Genomic DNA, 13,501 nt, shown 5'->3' with positions numbered 1-13,501 from the left:
GTGGCTCCTGGGCTGCAACTTCTCTTGGCTAACTGCTCCTTATGCTTTGGTTCCACAGAGCCGGCCCAGTGTGCCCGCAGCTTCGGATGACTATATCCTGGTTTCCAAAGAGGATGAGGAAGGCAATGGGAATGGAGCTTCCGGCCCAGCGGTGTCTCTCCGGGCTCACAAAGGCCCGTCAGGGAAGCCCGAGAGGCTGTCTCGGTCCTCCCTGGTGTTCTCGGATCCCCTCACGGGCACCACGTCGGTGTCCTCCAGCAATCTGAGCTCCAGCCCTGATGATGACGACAGCAGCAGTGCCAGCAAGGACTCCGACTTCACCATCGTGAGCCCCTTGGACCTCTGAGCGCACCGTTCGGAGCCTCCCCTGCCGAGGCCAGGGAGCCGCTTCGCGTGGGCCGCCTCTAAAGCCTACCCTGTCATTGTGAGCATCCCCGAGGTGAGCTCCGTCCATCGGAACCCGCCCCAGAGGACACATGGAGCGGATTCAGCCCCCACCTCAAGCCTCGTCCCAGGCCTTCCCCGGAAAGGGCAGCTCCAGGCGCTCCCTGCACTCCGCTTGATTTGCCAACGCCGCCTCCAAAGCCTCCGCACTGATCAGGACCAACCAGGGGCGCAACGGGAGGCTGTCTTGACTGTACAGAGACGTTTTGCCTCCAGTGCGCCGGGGAGCTGGCCAAACCAGGCCAGGCCCTTCAGCCATCGGCGTCCCCTCCCCCGGCTGGCCGGCGGTCGTGTCTCCCCTCGACCTAGGCCCAGGTTCCATTGTAGATGTCCTGACGAATGAGCCCGATGCCAGCACGCTTCTTCTTTTCATCCAGTATTGAACACAAAATCTGACACCGTCCGTTTCTCAGTGGCCGCCGCTTGGAAAATGGACGCCGACCACCAGGAGTGCGAGGCCCGACCTAGCCGCCCGACTCCTGAACGAGGAAAAGCTGCCGCCCAGCCCATGGCTTCCCCTCTGTAAGTGGCTGCCCTGGCAGGAGGAAGCCGATGCCGCTTTAGAGGTTCGCCCGGACCCCTCTCAGCCCAGCGCAGCCAGAGAGTGCTTGTGCCCTCTGACGTGCCGCTGCAGCAGGTTTGAGAAGGTTTTGTCAGCCCTGATCAGGCTCCGCGGCGCCTGCGGGGTGAACGCGCTCCTGGAGGCAGATGGCCGGAGGCTGCCCTCCTGTCCCGCTTCCTCTGTCCATAATGTGACCGTGCCCAAGGCCTTTCCCATGTGTTCCATGGTTTAAGCTCTAGCAGGAAAAGCGTCTCTAACACGTGGTCCAGAAGGCAGTCGGAAGCTCTGTCTTTGCCTTGTTCTCCATTCCAGCCCTGCTGGGCAGATCATTACAAGGTTCTCTCCGTCCACCCGCCACCAGGAGCACGCGCACAGATGGTTGTGCCAAATGGCTGCCTTTAAACACCTCGCTGGGCCTCCTCCTTCCAGATTCTGGCCGGGTCTGATGGGCCGGGCCCAGGGACATCCGCAGACCGACCGGCGAGCAGGATCTGATTCCAGAGGGGTTGCCTGGGCTCATCCATTCCAGACGCTGCCTGTCCTGCTAGACTAGCCTGACCCAGCCCAGCCCAATCAAAGGCCGCTCTCCCCTCGGTGGGCAGCTCGTGCCGTAGCTGTCCTTCTGAGCAAAAGCAGCAGTTTGGTCTGAAGTACGCCAGGGTTCGACCTATTCAGGTCCAGGATTTGAGGGTGTTTGGGTGGGGTGCGGATGCCAGATTCCAATTATCCCAGACCCCGGAAGCCTTCTTTTGTAGCCCAGAGCGATCTCCGTCTTGCCTCTAAGGGAGGAGAGGAGCAGTGCCCTCCCAGACCCCGCAGGGCCGGGGCCTCTTCAGGGAATGCCTCTTCTCCTTCCAGCCAGGCACTCGCTTTTCTCAGCCTTCCCTCTTTCCTTTTCACACTGTTCAAGTCTTACTTCATCTCAGTGCCATGAAAGAAGAGAAAGGGGTTCAGGGCTCTTGGTTAGTGGAGCAGCTATTTGTGTTTCATCAAACATTCTTTTTTGAAATCCTGAAAATAGGAAGCCTTTTTTTGGTCATTGGGGGGTTTGGGTTGCTTTGGGGGGATGGATTTTTTGTTTATTTTTTTACTTTCTGTATCAATAACTGTGTATAGAAATCACTGAAATGCTTTTGGCTTCATACTACCTGCCATGTTTTGATTTTTCAGTTTAAAGCACATCTTATAGCAGCCAGGAAGGCAGTCCTCTGAGTTACCTTTTCATTATTCCTTTTTACCGTATCCTCACGCATCTCCAGTACATCCTTCCGCCACGTGTTCAGCCTGGAAGCTGAGTACAGACTCCCCTTCCCGCAGGCAGCGGGCTCCACGGAGCCACAGGAGGGAGAGCGGAAGCCCAGGCGTCACCCTGACTTGGCGCTCTGATGCCGAGAAGGAATTTGCTCCTTTCGGACGTCCCGAATCTTCTTCCAAAGATGACCTGCTCATTAAGTCCAGTGGCAGCCACCTTCTCCTAGGAAATCATCTGCTCTGGGTGCCGTGTCCCTGTGAATGAGGGATGGTAGACTGTCAAAGCAGGCCAGAACCTCCCCGTCTGTGCCATGTGACGGGCTCTCGCCTTGCATGAAACATCCGCGCCGGAGAAGCGTTCTGCCTGAAGCCACGAGCACCGTGCCTCGATGGGGTGAGTGTGGGGCAGTTTCCTAGCTGGAGGAATGTCTCGCCTGCTTTATTAAACGGCTAACAAATGCAAAACCTCTCGTGTGAGGCTCTTCATTTCCAAATGTCCCTGACCAATCCGGCTCCGATTTTTTTCCTGTTTTAGTAAAAGGATTCATGCCCAGAGAGTGTCACAGAACAGGGTCAGAGGAGAGAGTAGGCAGAACGGAGACCTCCCAAAGGTGCAAAGATGCCGCCCTAGGGTGCCACCATTGGGATGGGGAGAGCAAAGGAGGAAGAACCAGCCCCCAAGATGAGCATCAGTGAGGTGGCTGGTGAATGGAGATTCAGGCCCCAAGACAGAGAGTTATGGGTTCAGATAGGACACTTCCTAGCTGTATGACCCTGGGCAAGTCACTTAACCCCCAACACCTAACCCTTCAAATTCTTCTGCCTTGGAGTATTGATTCTAAGATGGAAGGTAAATGTTTTTAAAAATGATCATCAGAGCCACATAAATGGCCTACTCTGGTACAAAGCCCTAATTGCTGCCTAATTATAATTCTGGAAGCCAGTTTCCAACCCTGGTTCCTGCTGGCCCGGCACATGGCCTGAGGGGTGATACCTGATTCCTGCCTGTAGCCTCTCCAGGAAAGGGGATGGAAACCAGAAGGATGAAGGAGCCTGTCCCCGCAGAGCCCAAACTGAGCTCCCATCTATAGTGGGAAAAGGAGAAAGACAGGATAAGATTTAAGAGAATTGGAAGGCACATACTAGGAACTCGAGGGAGAGGATTTTAGCAGGCAGAAGGCAGAGGAGGAACAGTTTGGAAGTGACAACTGCTAGAGTGTAGTGACTTCCTGTAGGAGGTTGGGCTCTTCCTGTCTGGAAGGGTGGAGGAAAGGTGGCTTGTTGGAGCTCATCTGCCTCAGCCTGACTGTGGAGAAGGAGTAACCCCCTAAATCATCTTTGGAGGGACTCTGTTTGACTGGTAAACATCTAGGAAAAGATCTGGCCCTACCTGCTCTGCTTTCCAGAAGGTTTTTCCCTAAAAATCCTGTGAGATGGGCTTTGAGGTTTTACCTCAGGGGTCAGCCCCCCGGTGAACTCAGCTGGTTGAGATCCTTCATAACGGTTCTCAGAGACAGCTTTTGAACTAAATCTAGCCCTCTACTGGGGGTCATAGACAGGTAGCTTAGCCTTATCTTTTGGGGAACACCTAGATAGACATGGGGAGCTAGTAAGTTAGCCGGAAGACCAGAAGGCTCCCTCTTGTGAGGGACGTAGAGGATTGTGGGGGACCCCTTGTTCTAATCCTCGGTTTGTATCCCCTCTTATAATAAAAGATACCCTCATATATTATATATATATCACGTCTCCAAGGCATTTGGGCAACTGGCTCAGTGAGAGAAATTCTTTTCACTCTCATTAACTGTAGGTTAGAATACCCGGAGATCATGGCTGGGTATTCAGGAGAATCTCCACGTGGAAAGCACTCTATCCCCTCTGGGTCTGGGTCTCCCCTTTATCTTTTGTTTACATCTCACCGGCCAACATGGCAGACATGGTCCATCATCTCTGAGAGAGTTAAGGTTGACAGACTCGGGAACGCATTGACTCAGCAGTTCTTTCTACCCGTGTCCCAATGGGGTAAAGACCATCACTTCTAAAGCAGTCCTCTACAACAGAGGCCCCAGGACTCAAGCTGATTCAGTAAATAGAATCTCAGCCTTGGAGGGGGGCCCTCTGGAGGTCACCAGCACAACCTCTTCCTGAAGGCAGGACCCTTAAGAATGAGGAACATCCAACTTCCCGAGGCAGCCCCTTCCACTTTGGGCCATTTCTAATGCTTAAGTTCTTCCTTCTGTTGAAAAAATTGGAATTCTCTGGCATATCTACAAGGTTTTTCTTCCAGGAAAGAATCCCTTTTTGATATTTAGAAATGGCTATTAAGCCCCTTCTCGACAACCAACATCCCTAATTTCCCAAGCTAACCCCCAAGAACCCTCAATGCTCTGGGAAGTCTTTTCTCTCTGTTCTGGCGAGATCTAGAGTTATAAGGGACCTCGGAGGTCTTCCGGGCCAGCCTGCTCAATTCATAGAAGAGGAAACAAGCCCAGCGAGATTCTATACAGGCAGAGAGTAGAAATGTGATTTGAACCCAGGTCCGGTGCTCTTTCTATTGTACCATACTAATCTCTTATCATTTGGTTCCTTATGAAATGTGATCCCCCGAACCAAATAAGGTACTACAGGGGTGATCCAACCAGGGCAGAGCAGAAGAGGACCGTCACTGCCCTCATTCTGTACATCACGTTTCAACGTAGCCTGAGACTAGTTAAATTTTTATGACTGCCACATCACACCATTCAGTCAGTGAATTTATGACCCCCCGAAACTCCCGGGGTCTTTTTCATACAAACTGTCAACAAGCTGCATCCCTTCTTGTACCTATGCAATTTGTTTTCTTTCTCTTTTATTTTTAAATTAAATTAACATTTTTTTAAATTTTCCCCCCCAAAGTTACAGGACTCATGTTGTCTCCCTCTCCTCTTCCCTCCCCCTCCCAGAGCTGACAAGCAATTCCACTGAGTTATACATATGTTATCAATCAAATCCTATTTCCATATTATTCATTTTTGTAATAGAATAATCTTTTAAAACCCAAATCCCAAATCCTATACCCATATAAACAAGTGATAAATCATGTTTTCTTCTGCATGTCTACTCCCACAGTTCTTCCTGTGGATGTGGATAGCATTCTTTCTCATAAGTCCCTCAGAGTTGTCCTGGATCAGTGCATGCAATTAGGTCTCTTAAATCCATGTAGAATTTGGCACTTGTCCATATTAAATATTTCCTTATTGTAATGAGATCATAGGATGAGGGCAGGATGCTTGTCTGTCATTCAGTTGCCAAGAGAGACGACTCGGGATTTTGTGTGGCTTACCTCCACAGAAAGGGGTCCAATAAAAGAAAGAAGGATTTGGTAGTTGGTCAGGAGGGATGATGGATTCAAAATCTAACTGGGATAAAAATGGGAGCTCCTGAAGACCAGACTCTATCTCCCACCCATCCCCAGACATACTCCATGTGAAGAAAGAAGCCAATAGGATGGAACTGCAGGAAGGACACTCGAGAGTGGCATTTCTGTTGTGACTGGATCTGAACTGCATACAAGAGCTGGCTGAGAAAGTCTTAGAACCCAAAGCAATGCCTGTAAGCACTGGCCCTCCCCTTCTCTATTCTCTAAAAAAGCTTCCATCAGGGACTGCGACATGGGTAGCCAAGAGCAGTGGGAGAGCACAAGAGGGTTTCTAGTTATGGGGGATGGCATCAGTCTTCAGGCTGGGCCGCAGAAGAGGAGAGTCACCTTCCATTTTGACCACCATGTCTTAGTAATTACAGTATTTGTAATGGCATTTACAAAGTACTTTAATATCTCATTTGAGCCTCCCATCAACCCAGTGAATCGGGTGCTATTCTCTGTCTTAGACAGATGAGGAAATAATGCACAGAATTGATTCTAAGATGGAAATAATAGGTTGAAAGAAGGGTTTTTTTACTCATCTTTGAGTAAAGCCTTGTAAGATGGGTGCTTATAAGGGGAGTTAGTGGCACCCAAATAATCTGAGATGGGATGATAAGCTGGAGAAACCAGAAGTCCTCAAAGCCTACCCAGATCTTTTGAGTCGGGAGGAAATCTCTGACCCGTGGACTATATCATCAGAATCATCCGATCTAACCTGTCAAGATATTTGGGGAGACGGATTCTTTCTGACTAGTTGGCAACACTCATGTCATAAAAACATAGCAAATACAAAGAAAGTATTTTGTGGCCATATGGCTTCTGGCACACCCCCCTAACCCTGCGGGAAGACCGTCATCCCCCTCCCTTCTTTCCTGCACCCTCTGCCAAAGGAACTGAGACAGTCTTCATCCTGTAATAGCAGCCCTCATGGGCATCAGTGGCCACTCTGAGCACCCTACATACAGCAAGACTTCTTTTAGGGACTTAAGGAAGCACAGAGATGGGGCTTTGTCGACACCCTAAAAGTGTTTTTACCACAAATAGTACCATTAAAGTGATGTTTCTGTCGACTCTGAATTTCTCCATAGCTCCATACCCATCGCAGGCACATTTTTATTTAAGCTGGGATGCCTTTCTTCTGCCATTCCACCAACCTCTCAGGGAGGGCATCATCTGAATTAACAGCAAAACATGATAGGGATTACCTTGGTGGCTTTGGGAAAGCTACAACCTCCCTGGCCATCAGTTTCCTCATCTAAAATGAAGAGATTGGATTGGACAACCTCTAAAGTTCCTTCCCACTCTAGACCCAATGATCCTGATTGTTATAATCAATAGAGGGGACGGAAAATATATTATATTCCAGGTTCATATGTAATTTTTAAAATTAGGGGTTGTTTGGTATTTCTCTATTCCCTGTACCTCTCCCTTACTAGAGAGTCAAACATTTTAATAGGATGCCCAAAGAAGTCTAGGACCCCATCTGTCCCCTGTATGACATCCAGCCTCAACGCCAGCTGGAAATGGGGGAGAAAAGTAGAAACAACCTAGTCATTTCCACTCTAAGTCTCTCATTCTACATACATACAAGGAAATTGAAACTCGGAACTGCATATGACTAGCCCAAGGTCACACTGTTGGGAAACTGCAAAGCCAGAACTAGAAAGCATAGAGAAGGAATACTGAGGCAGAAGACTTTCAGGACCTTAGTTCAAATTCTGCCTTTGATTTACTGTATCTCTGGGCAGGTTCCTTTAACCTCCTGGGACCTCAGAGTTTTCTTCTGGCTCTAGAATAATTGTCTGAAGACAGACTCATCTGCATTCTGACCCTTCCTTCTTAAGATGGCTTGAGCATCTGAAGCTTGGCTTTCAGCAGCACCCACAGACCAATGTTGAACTCCAGGAAAACAGGGGTGTAAACAGACTGACAAAGAAAAGCCAGTTCCTAGCTCCCCTTTAACTGCATGCTCTTGGCTGTTTCCTCATTGAGTTCTCAGCTCTTACTCTTTCCACTTGGCTTCCCTCAGTGGCCCAAGCTTCTTGGGGTAGCCCAGGGAAAGCTTGGACCTTCTGACTCAGCATAGGTGATAGTAACAACACAACTCCAACTTTATTTTAATAGTAATATCTCCCAAGGGGGCAGCTGGATGGCTCAGTGGATAGAGAGCCAGGCATAGAGACACAAGGTCCTAAGTTCAGATTTGACCAAAGACACGTGCTAGCAGTGTGACCTCAGACAAGTCACTTCACCCCCTTTACCTAGCCCTTGCTGCTCTCTGGCCTTAGAACCAACACGCAATATTGATTTTAAGGCAGAAGATAAGGGTTTAAAAAAGATAGTAATATATCCTTCCTACCTGCTGCATTCCAGCAAAGGTGTAAGAATCAGTCTGCCAAAAAGAAAAGAAATCCAAATATTACTTGGTTGAATCACCAGAGTATACCAACCATGGCCAAGCCTGCCCTGCAGAGTGAGAGAAGGGCCAGATAGCTTATAGGTTCATAGGACTCTGAGCTTAGAGGTCATCCAATCTTCATTTTACAGATGAGGAAACTGAGGTCCAGAGAGAGGAAGTGGCTTGTGCAAGGTAGCAAGCAACAAAGCCTGTCTTCAGACCCAGGGCTGACAAAATCTGACTCTTCATTCCTTGGTGCTCCTGCCATCAAAGGAGTAGGTCAATAGTGGACCAACATGGTATCCTTTTGTTCTAGGATGGAGCTGATCCTCCTGTCAGTCATGTTTCTAATAATGACTCATTAGGAAAGGAAAGAAGAGCTCAGCTGATGGAGCCAGGTGCTTCATCGTGGATTCTGGGCATTGACTGCCCAGTTTCCGAAGGTGAGGACGTTTCCTGAGGCCCATTGATGACATACAAAGTTCTCTGGCATTGGAAGCCCTTGCCAAGCCTATTAGATGCTGCTCACTTTCCTGTCTCCCATCTCTGCGTCTTTGCGTTGTCTGTCTCCCCTTGGCCACACGGGACTCTTAGAATCCCCAATAGACTTCAAAGCTCTACTATGTCTCACCCAAGGACTTTTTCACCCCCTACATTTGCCACAGTCCATCCAAAAACAAAAAATTACTTTGTGAGGAACTCTAAAGAAGAAGGAAGAAAAGATGTCATCCCGAGGAGGAGATGGCCAGGCCATGTGCCATGCCAGGAGAAATCAAGGAAGACATCCAGGATGTTGGGTGGACTTCCCTGTGACACTGACAAGGGTCCATGGACACAACGGGCAGATATGGATGAGTTTCAATCTGTACTCTTGGGGAAAATTCCCAAATCAAGGCAATCCCAGATCTGAGTGTTGGATGCTCACTTATCTCTTTTCTAGTTGTTTCCCCCAAGAGAATATAAGCTCTTGGAGCACAGGGACTGCTTTTTGGTTGGGGTTTTTTGTCTTTGGATCCCTCAGAGTGCCACAGTGCCTGGCTCATTACCAGCTTAGTGCTTCTCTGTATGGTGACGACGATGATGGTTATTTTGTTCCTTGCAGACCAACGGCTCATTAACAATGAACTGGCCAAAGGGCCTTTGTGAGAGCAAGAATCCATGGTACAGTCATCGCCTCTCGCCACCAGGGGCCACTATGAACAATGATATTAATAGCTCATACTGTGTGATACTCCCCGCCTTTCACGTCCTCTGAACAAGTCTATAATATCAGTAGAAAATGTCCTGCCATGGCCACCCACCTAATTATACTAATTCACCAATCTAAGACTTCCTCCACAATAGCCCTGTAGGGCAGGAAGTACAAATCTTAATCCTGCTGGACTGATAAAGAAACCAAGTGAAGTGACTTTCCAGGGTTCTCCAGCTAGTAGGTGTCAAGACCTGGGACAGACCCAGCTGCTCTGTTTCCATCTCCATAGCACTTCTTATGGGCTCTGCCATCCCTGGTGCAAGGATGTAGCCCAATTACAAAGTAACTGGAGAGATGGAGCTGTCCTTGGTAGACGTACAGGAAGGGACCTCCGAAGAGGAAACTGGGGATCAGAAAAGTGAAGCCCCCGTCACACAGTTAGGAGCATCAGAGGAGGGAGTTAGACCTAAAGGGGGCTCTCTTGTGTCTTTAGACCAGCCTGGACTCTGGATCACTCCCAAGTGCCCCTCACACAACCAAGAAGGTTCTTCCCACCTAGGAAATGAAAGACAACTGCAGCTGCCTCCCCTGCCATCAAAATTGGCCACAGTTGAGGCCTTTCCATCCCTTTGGGGCCCTTGGGCTTGTAGGCAGGAATCCCTGGATTCATGTCCTAATGCAGACCCAAGTTAACGGGTCTCTTCTTCACCCCTTGAGCTGCCAATGCATGGGGTCACTAGGATGAAAGTCATTTGTAGCCTTGGGGCCTTTATCCCCTCCATTGCCCTCAAAGATGTCCTTAAGCAAGTGGCAAGTTATTAGACTGAGCCTACTCAAGTCTTTTCTCTCCTCCTCTTCAAAGAATTGTTTGGTAGCCCCTGAGGCTGGATAAGCCAGAGCCCTGCTACCCCTGCCACGGGCTTTAAGGAGTCCCCTGGCGGGCTCTGATCAGCTAAGTCGTCCCTTCTCCCCGAAAACTGAGGTCTTGTGGGCAGCCAAGTGGCACGGGGCACAGCCTTGGCCAGAGCAGCCTCCCAGCTCTCCCAGCCCAGTGTGCCAAGGAATGTTCTTACTGAGAGCATCAGCCACAGGCCCGGGTCACTCAGAGCCTGAAAAAGAAAGGCCAGAAGCGAGCTCTGAGGCCTGAGCTTGAGAAGTCTGGTTCAAAGCGACACGGGGTCATTTCTCACTAGGATTAACCATATCTAAGAACCAGCTTCTCCTTTCACAGGAAATGGCTCCCCCAAGCAGCTTCGCTGACATCCAGGGGCCTGCTGGCTGCCTTCTGCCTTTATTGCTCATCTTTAGCTCCCCGGGAGCTATTTGCTGTAGCCCTGTCACATCTACCTTCTCATCTCTTGAATACTCTCTCATCTCTCCTCTGACACTGCCACCTCCTTGGTACAAGTCCTCATCACCCTGCCTGAAGGTGGCAATAGCCTGCTGGTTGAGCCGGATACCTCGGGTCTCTCCCCGCTCCAATCTAGCTTCCTTTTGACTGTCAGACATGAGAACCAAATATAAAATCCTGCCAGTCTCCTGGCCTGGCCCCTATGTTTCCAGATGCCTTGCACCTTCCTCCCTTCCATCTGATCATCAGCACCAGCCTCCTCAAGGTCCCTCCTGCACAAGACTTAGAGCATCTCCACTGGTCCTCCCCCAGTGAAACTCCCTCATCTCTGCCCCCTAGCTTCCTTCCATTCTCTCCAATCTCAGCTGAGGTCCTTCCCACCTCCATGCAAGAAGCTTTCCCCAGTTCTTTGTCACTGGGCCTTCTTTTGGTGATTGTGTTTACTGTGTAGAAATCTGGGTTGCGCCAAATGCCTCCATGTTGTCTCCCCCCATCAGTGAGCTCGCAGGGACTGCTTTTTACCTTCCTTTAGATCCCAATCCTTACTAAGTACCTGGCACATAGTAGGTGTTAAATAATTGTCTCCTGATTGCCTGTGTCTAGACATATCAGGAGCTTTTATACACTAACAAGCAGCTCTTTTCACCAGGGAAGATGGTGCTCAAGGCTGGACAAGAACGTTCTCTCTACTGGCAGCCTGAAGCCAGGTACTCCCTACTTTCTGCCATAGTGTACTCTTGGGGATTGGGCACGTAGTGGGTTGTTGCAAAGTGGGTCCCTCTCCTGTGGAAACCACTTTATTAGAGAGTTGTGCTTCTGACCAATAATTGTCCTGTCTATGTGCCAGGCACTCAAGATACTAAGAGAAAGAGGAAACGGTCCCAGCATCCAGGGTCTTACATCCTGTTGGGAGATACTACAGATACACAGATTATATACCTACAAGGTAAGTTGAATAAACTCCTACAAGAGAAGAGGAGACAGGATCCCGCAGCTTCTCCCTCCATCCCTCATAAATGGAGCACAAAGCTCTGCCCACACACTGCTGGACTCTGGGGCTGGCAAGCTTCGCTCTTTAAAGACTATGGCCAACTCTCTGACAGCCAATCCCAAGGTCCTTGTCCCGTTCTAACAGAGAAACATTTTCATACTTCAAAGGGGGATGCAGAGAGTGGAAGCATCTTTATAGCTCCTTCAATGCTTCATTAACCAAGTAATAGGAGAATGCCATTGCATGTAATGACCAGAACTGCTAGGAAATGGGAGACACCCTACTGGAGAGCTGGAGACACTTTTGAGATGTGCTCAATAAGGAATAGAGACATTCTTTCCAGGTAGGACAGAGAGGCAGGCACATGATAGAGGAAGCTGCTTCTAGGAGCTCGGCCCCTGGCAGCAGAGAAGGGAGCCTGCTGGAAATCCTCAAAAGAGAATTTTTCTCCCTGAGAACGTAGCCCTAAGAGGGGAGAAAGGACAAGGAAGCCCTGTAGTTCCTATAAGTGTGAGCTGCTGTGGTCCTGTCCCATAGATCTGACCCCAAGTGTCATAAAAGCCAAGTTAAATCATTAAAGCTTGTCAGAGGTTGATATCTCTTGAGTCTATCTTAGATGAAGATCTGAGAGCCCTCCTCAGAGGTCAAATTCTAAGGGTCTGTGAGAACAGGTCCAAGTGCCCTTGCCTCTACCTTCTTTTAGTTTCCCATAACAAGACTGCTGAACGTTACATGAACCCCAGATGATTCCTGGAACCATTATATTGCCCCAACCACTATCCTACCAGCTGCACTATCTACATTCTTGTTATACTTTCCCATGGACCTTTCTCACAGGCAATTTTTTGTAATTCCTGCAGTTTTTACCTTTAAGAGATCTACCAGTCTTCAATAAAGTCAAACCCTTTGCCACCAGCACTGGGTCCCTTCTGACCCCCACACTGTGATTGTGACTGTGATTCTTATCTTTTCCCTCACTCTTATCTTCTTATTTCTGCCTTTACATTTTCTCTTACTATTTTCCCCATCCTTTACCTGCGGAACCCTGGTCCCAGTTCAGACCCCCTCTGGAGCTTTAACAAAAGCTTCTATCATTTAAAACTTAGGCTGCACTGGTATAATCTGTATCAGACCATTTTCAGCCTCGGGGAGAAGGGCAAGGAGGAAAGGACAGAGAAACGGAATCATAAAATGTCAGAAATTAATTGTCAAAAATTGTTTCTGTGTAATTGAAAAAAAATGAAAAGAAATGATTAACAAGTGTCATAGGCTTAGCTCCTCTCAGCAATACACCGGTCCAGGACAATTCTGAGGAACTTGAGACAAAGATGCTCTCTGCCTCCAAAGAAAGAACTGTGGGAGTTGGAATGCGGATCAAAACATGTAATGTTTCACTTTAGTTTATCTGGGTCTTTGTTTGGGGGTTGGGTTTTATAGGGTTACTCTTACAAAAATGATCAATATGGGAAATCTTTTGCATGATAATACATACATTACACAAATCAAATTGCTTGCCAGCTCCTGGAAGCGAGAGGGAGACAATTTGGATCATATAACTTTGGAAATTTGTTAATATATGTAATTAGCAATATAAAATATCTTTATTTTTTAAAAGCTAAAAAATAAATAAATAAAAGGTATGCCCCAAACCCCATAAAATATGACATAAAAATCTAACCCTACCATATCATAAATTTTTCCTTATACTAATATACAGCTATAACAAGTATCAATTAAACATTTAATTTATCATTTTATTTTCCTTCTGAGAATTTAGGGAAGGTGATCATTTGTTTAGCCCAGATCTTATAAACAAAAAATAGTCACCCAAGCGAACTGATGCTTTTCTGTCCATACATTTTCCCCATTGTAACCATACACACACACACACACAATCCAGATTATTTCATTG

At 48.3% G+C, this 13,501-nt stretch overlaps 1 protein-coding gene across 33 annotated transcripts in view; it reads left to right on the top strand.

Moving 5' to 3' along the window:
- Nucleotides 1-2,722, top strand: part of TBC1D5 (TBC1 domain family member 5) — a 682,585-nt gene extending 679,863 nt beyond the window's left edge. For all 33 annotated transcript variants that reach the window (XM_016426458.2, XM_007505143.3, XM_056800296.1 and 30 more), the window contains one exon: nt 59-2,722. In XM_016426458.2, the coding sequence (XP_016281944.2) occupies nt 59-346 (288 nt within the window). In that variant the 3' untranslated portion in view covers nt 347-2,722. The remainder of the gene's footprint in view (nt 1-58) is intronic.
- The last annotated feature ends 10,779 nt before the right edge of the window (nt 2,723-13,501 follow it).

This window comes from Monodelphis domestica, chromosome 5, assembly GCF_027887165.1.
Source record: "Monodelphis domestica isolate mMonDom1 chromosome 5, mMonDom1.pri, whole genome shotgun sequence".
NCBI lineage: Eukaryota > Metazoa > Chordata > Mammalia > Didelphimorphia > Didelphidae > Monodelphis > Monodelphis domestica.
This window is presented reverse-complemented; position numbering and strand designations above follow the sequence as displayed.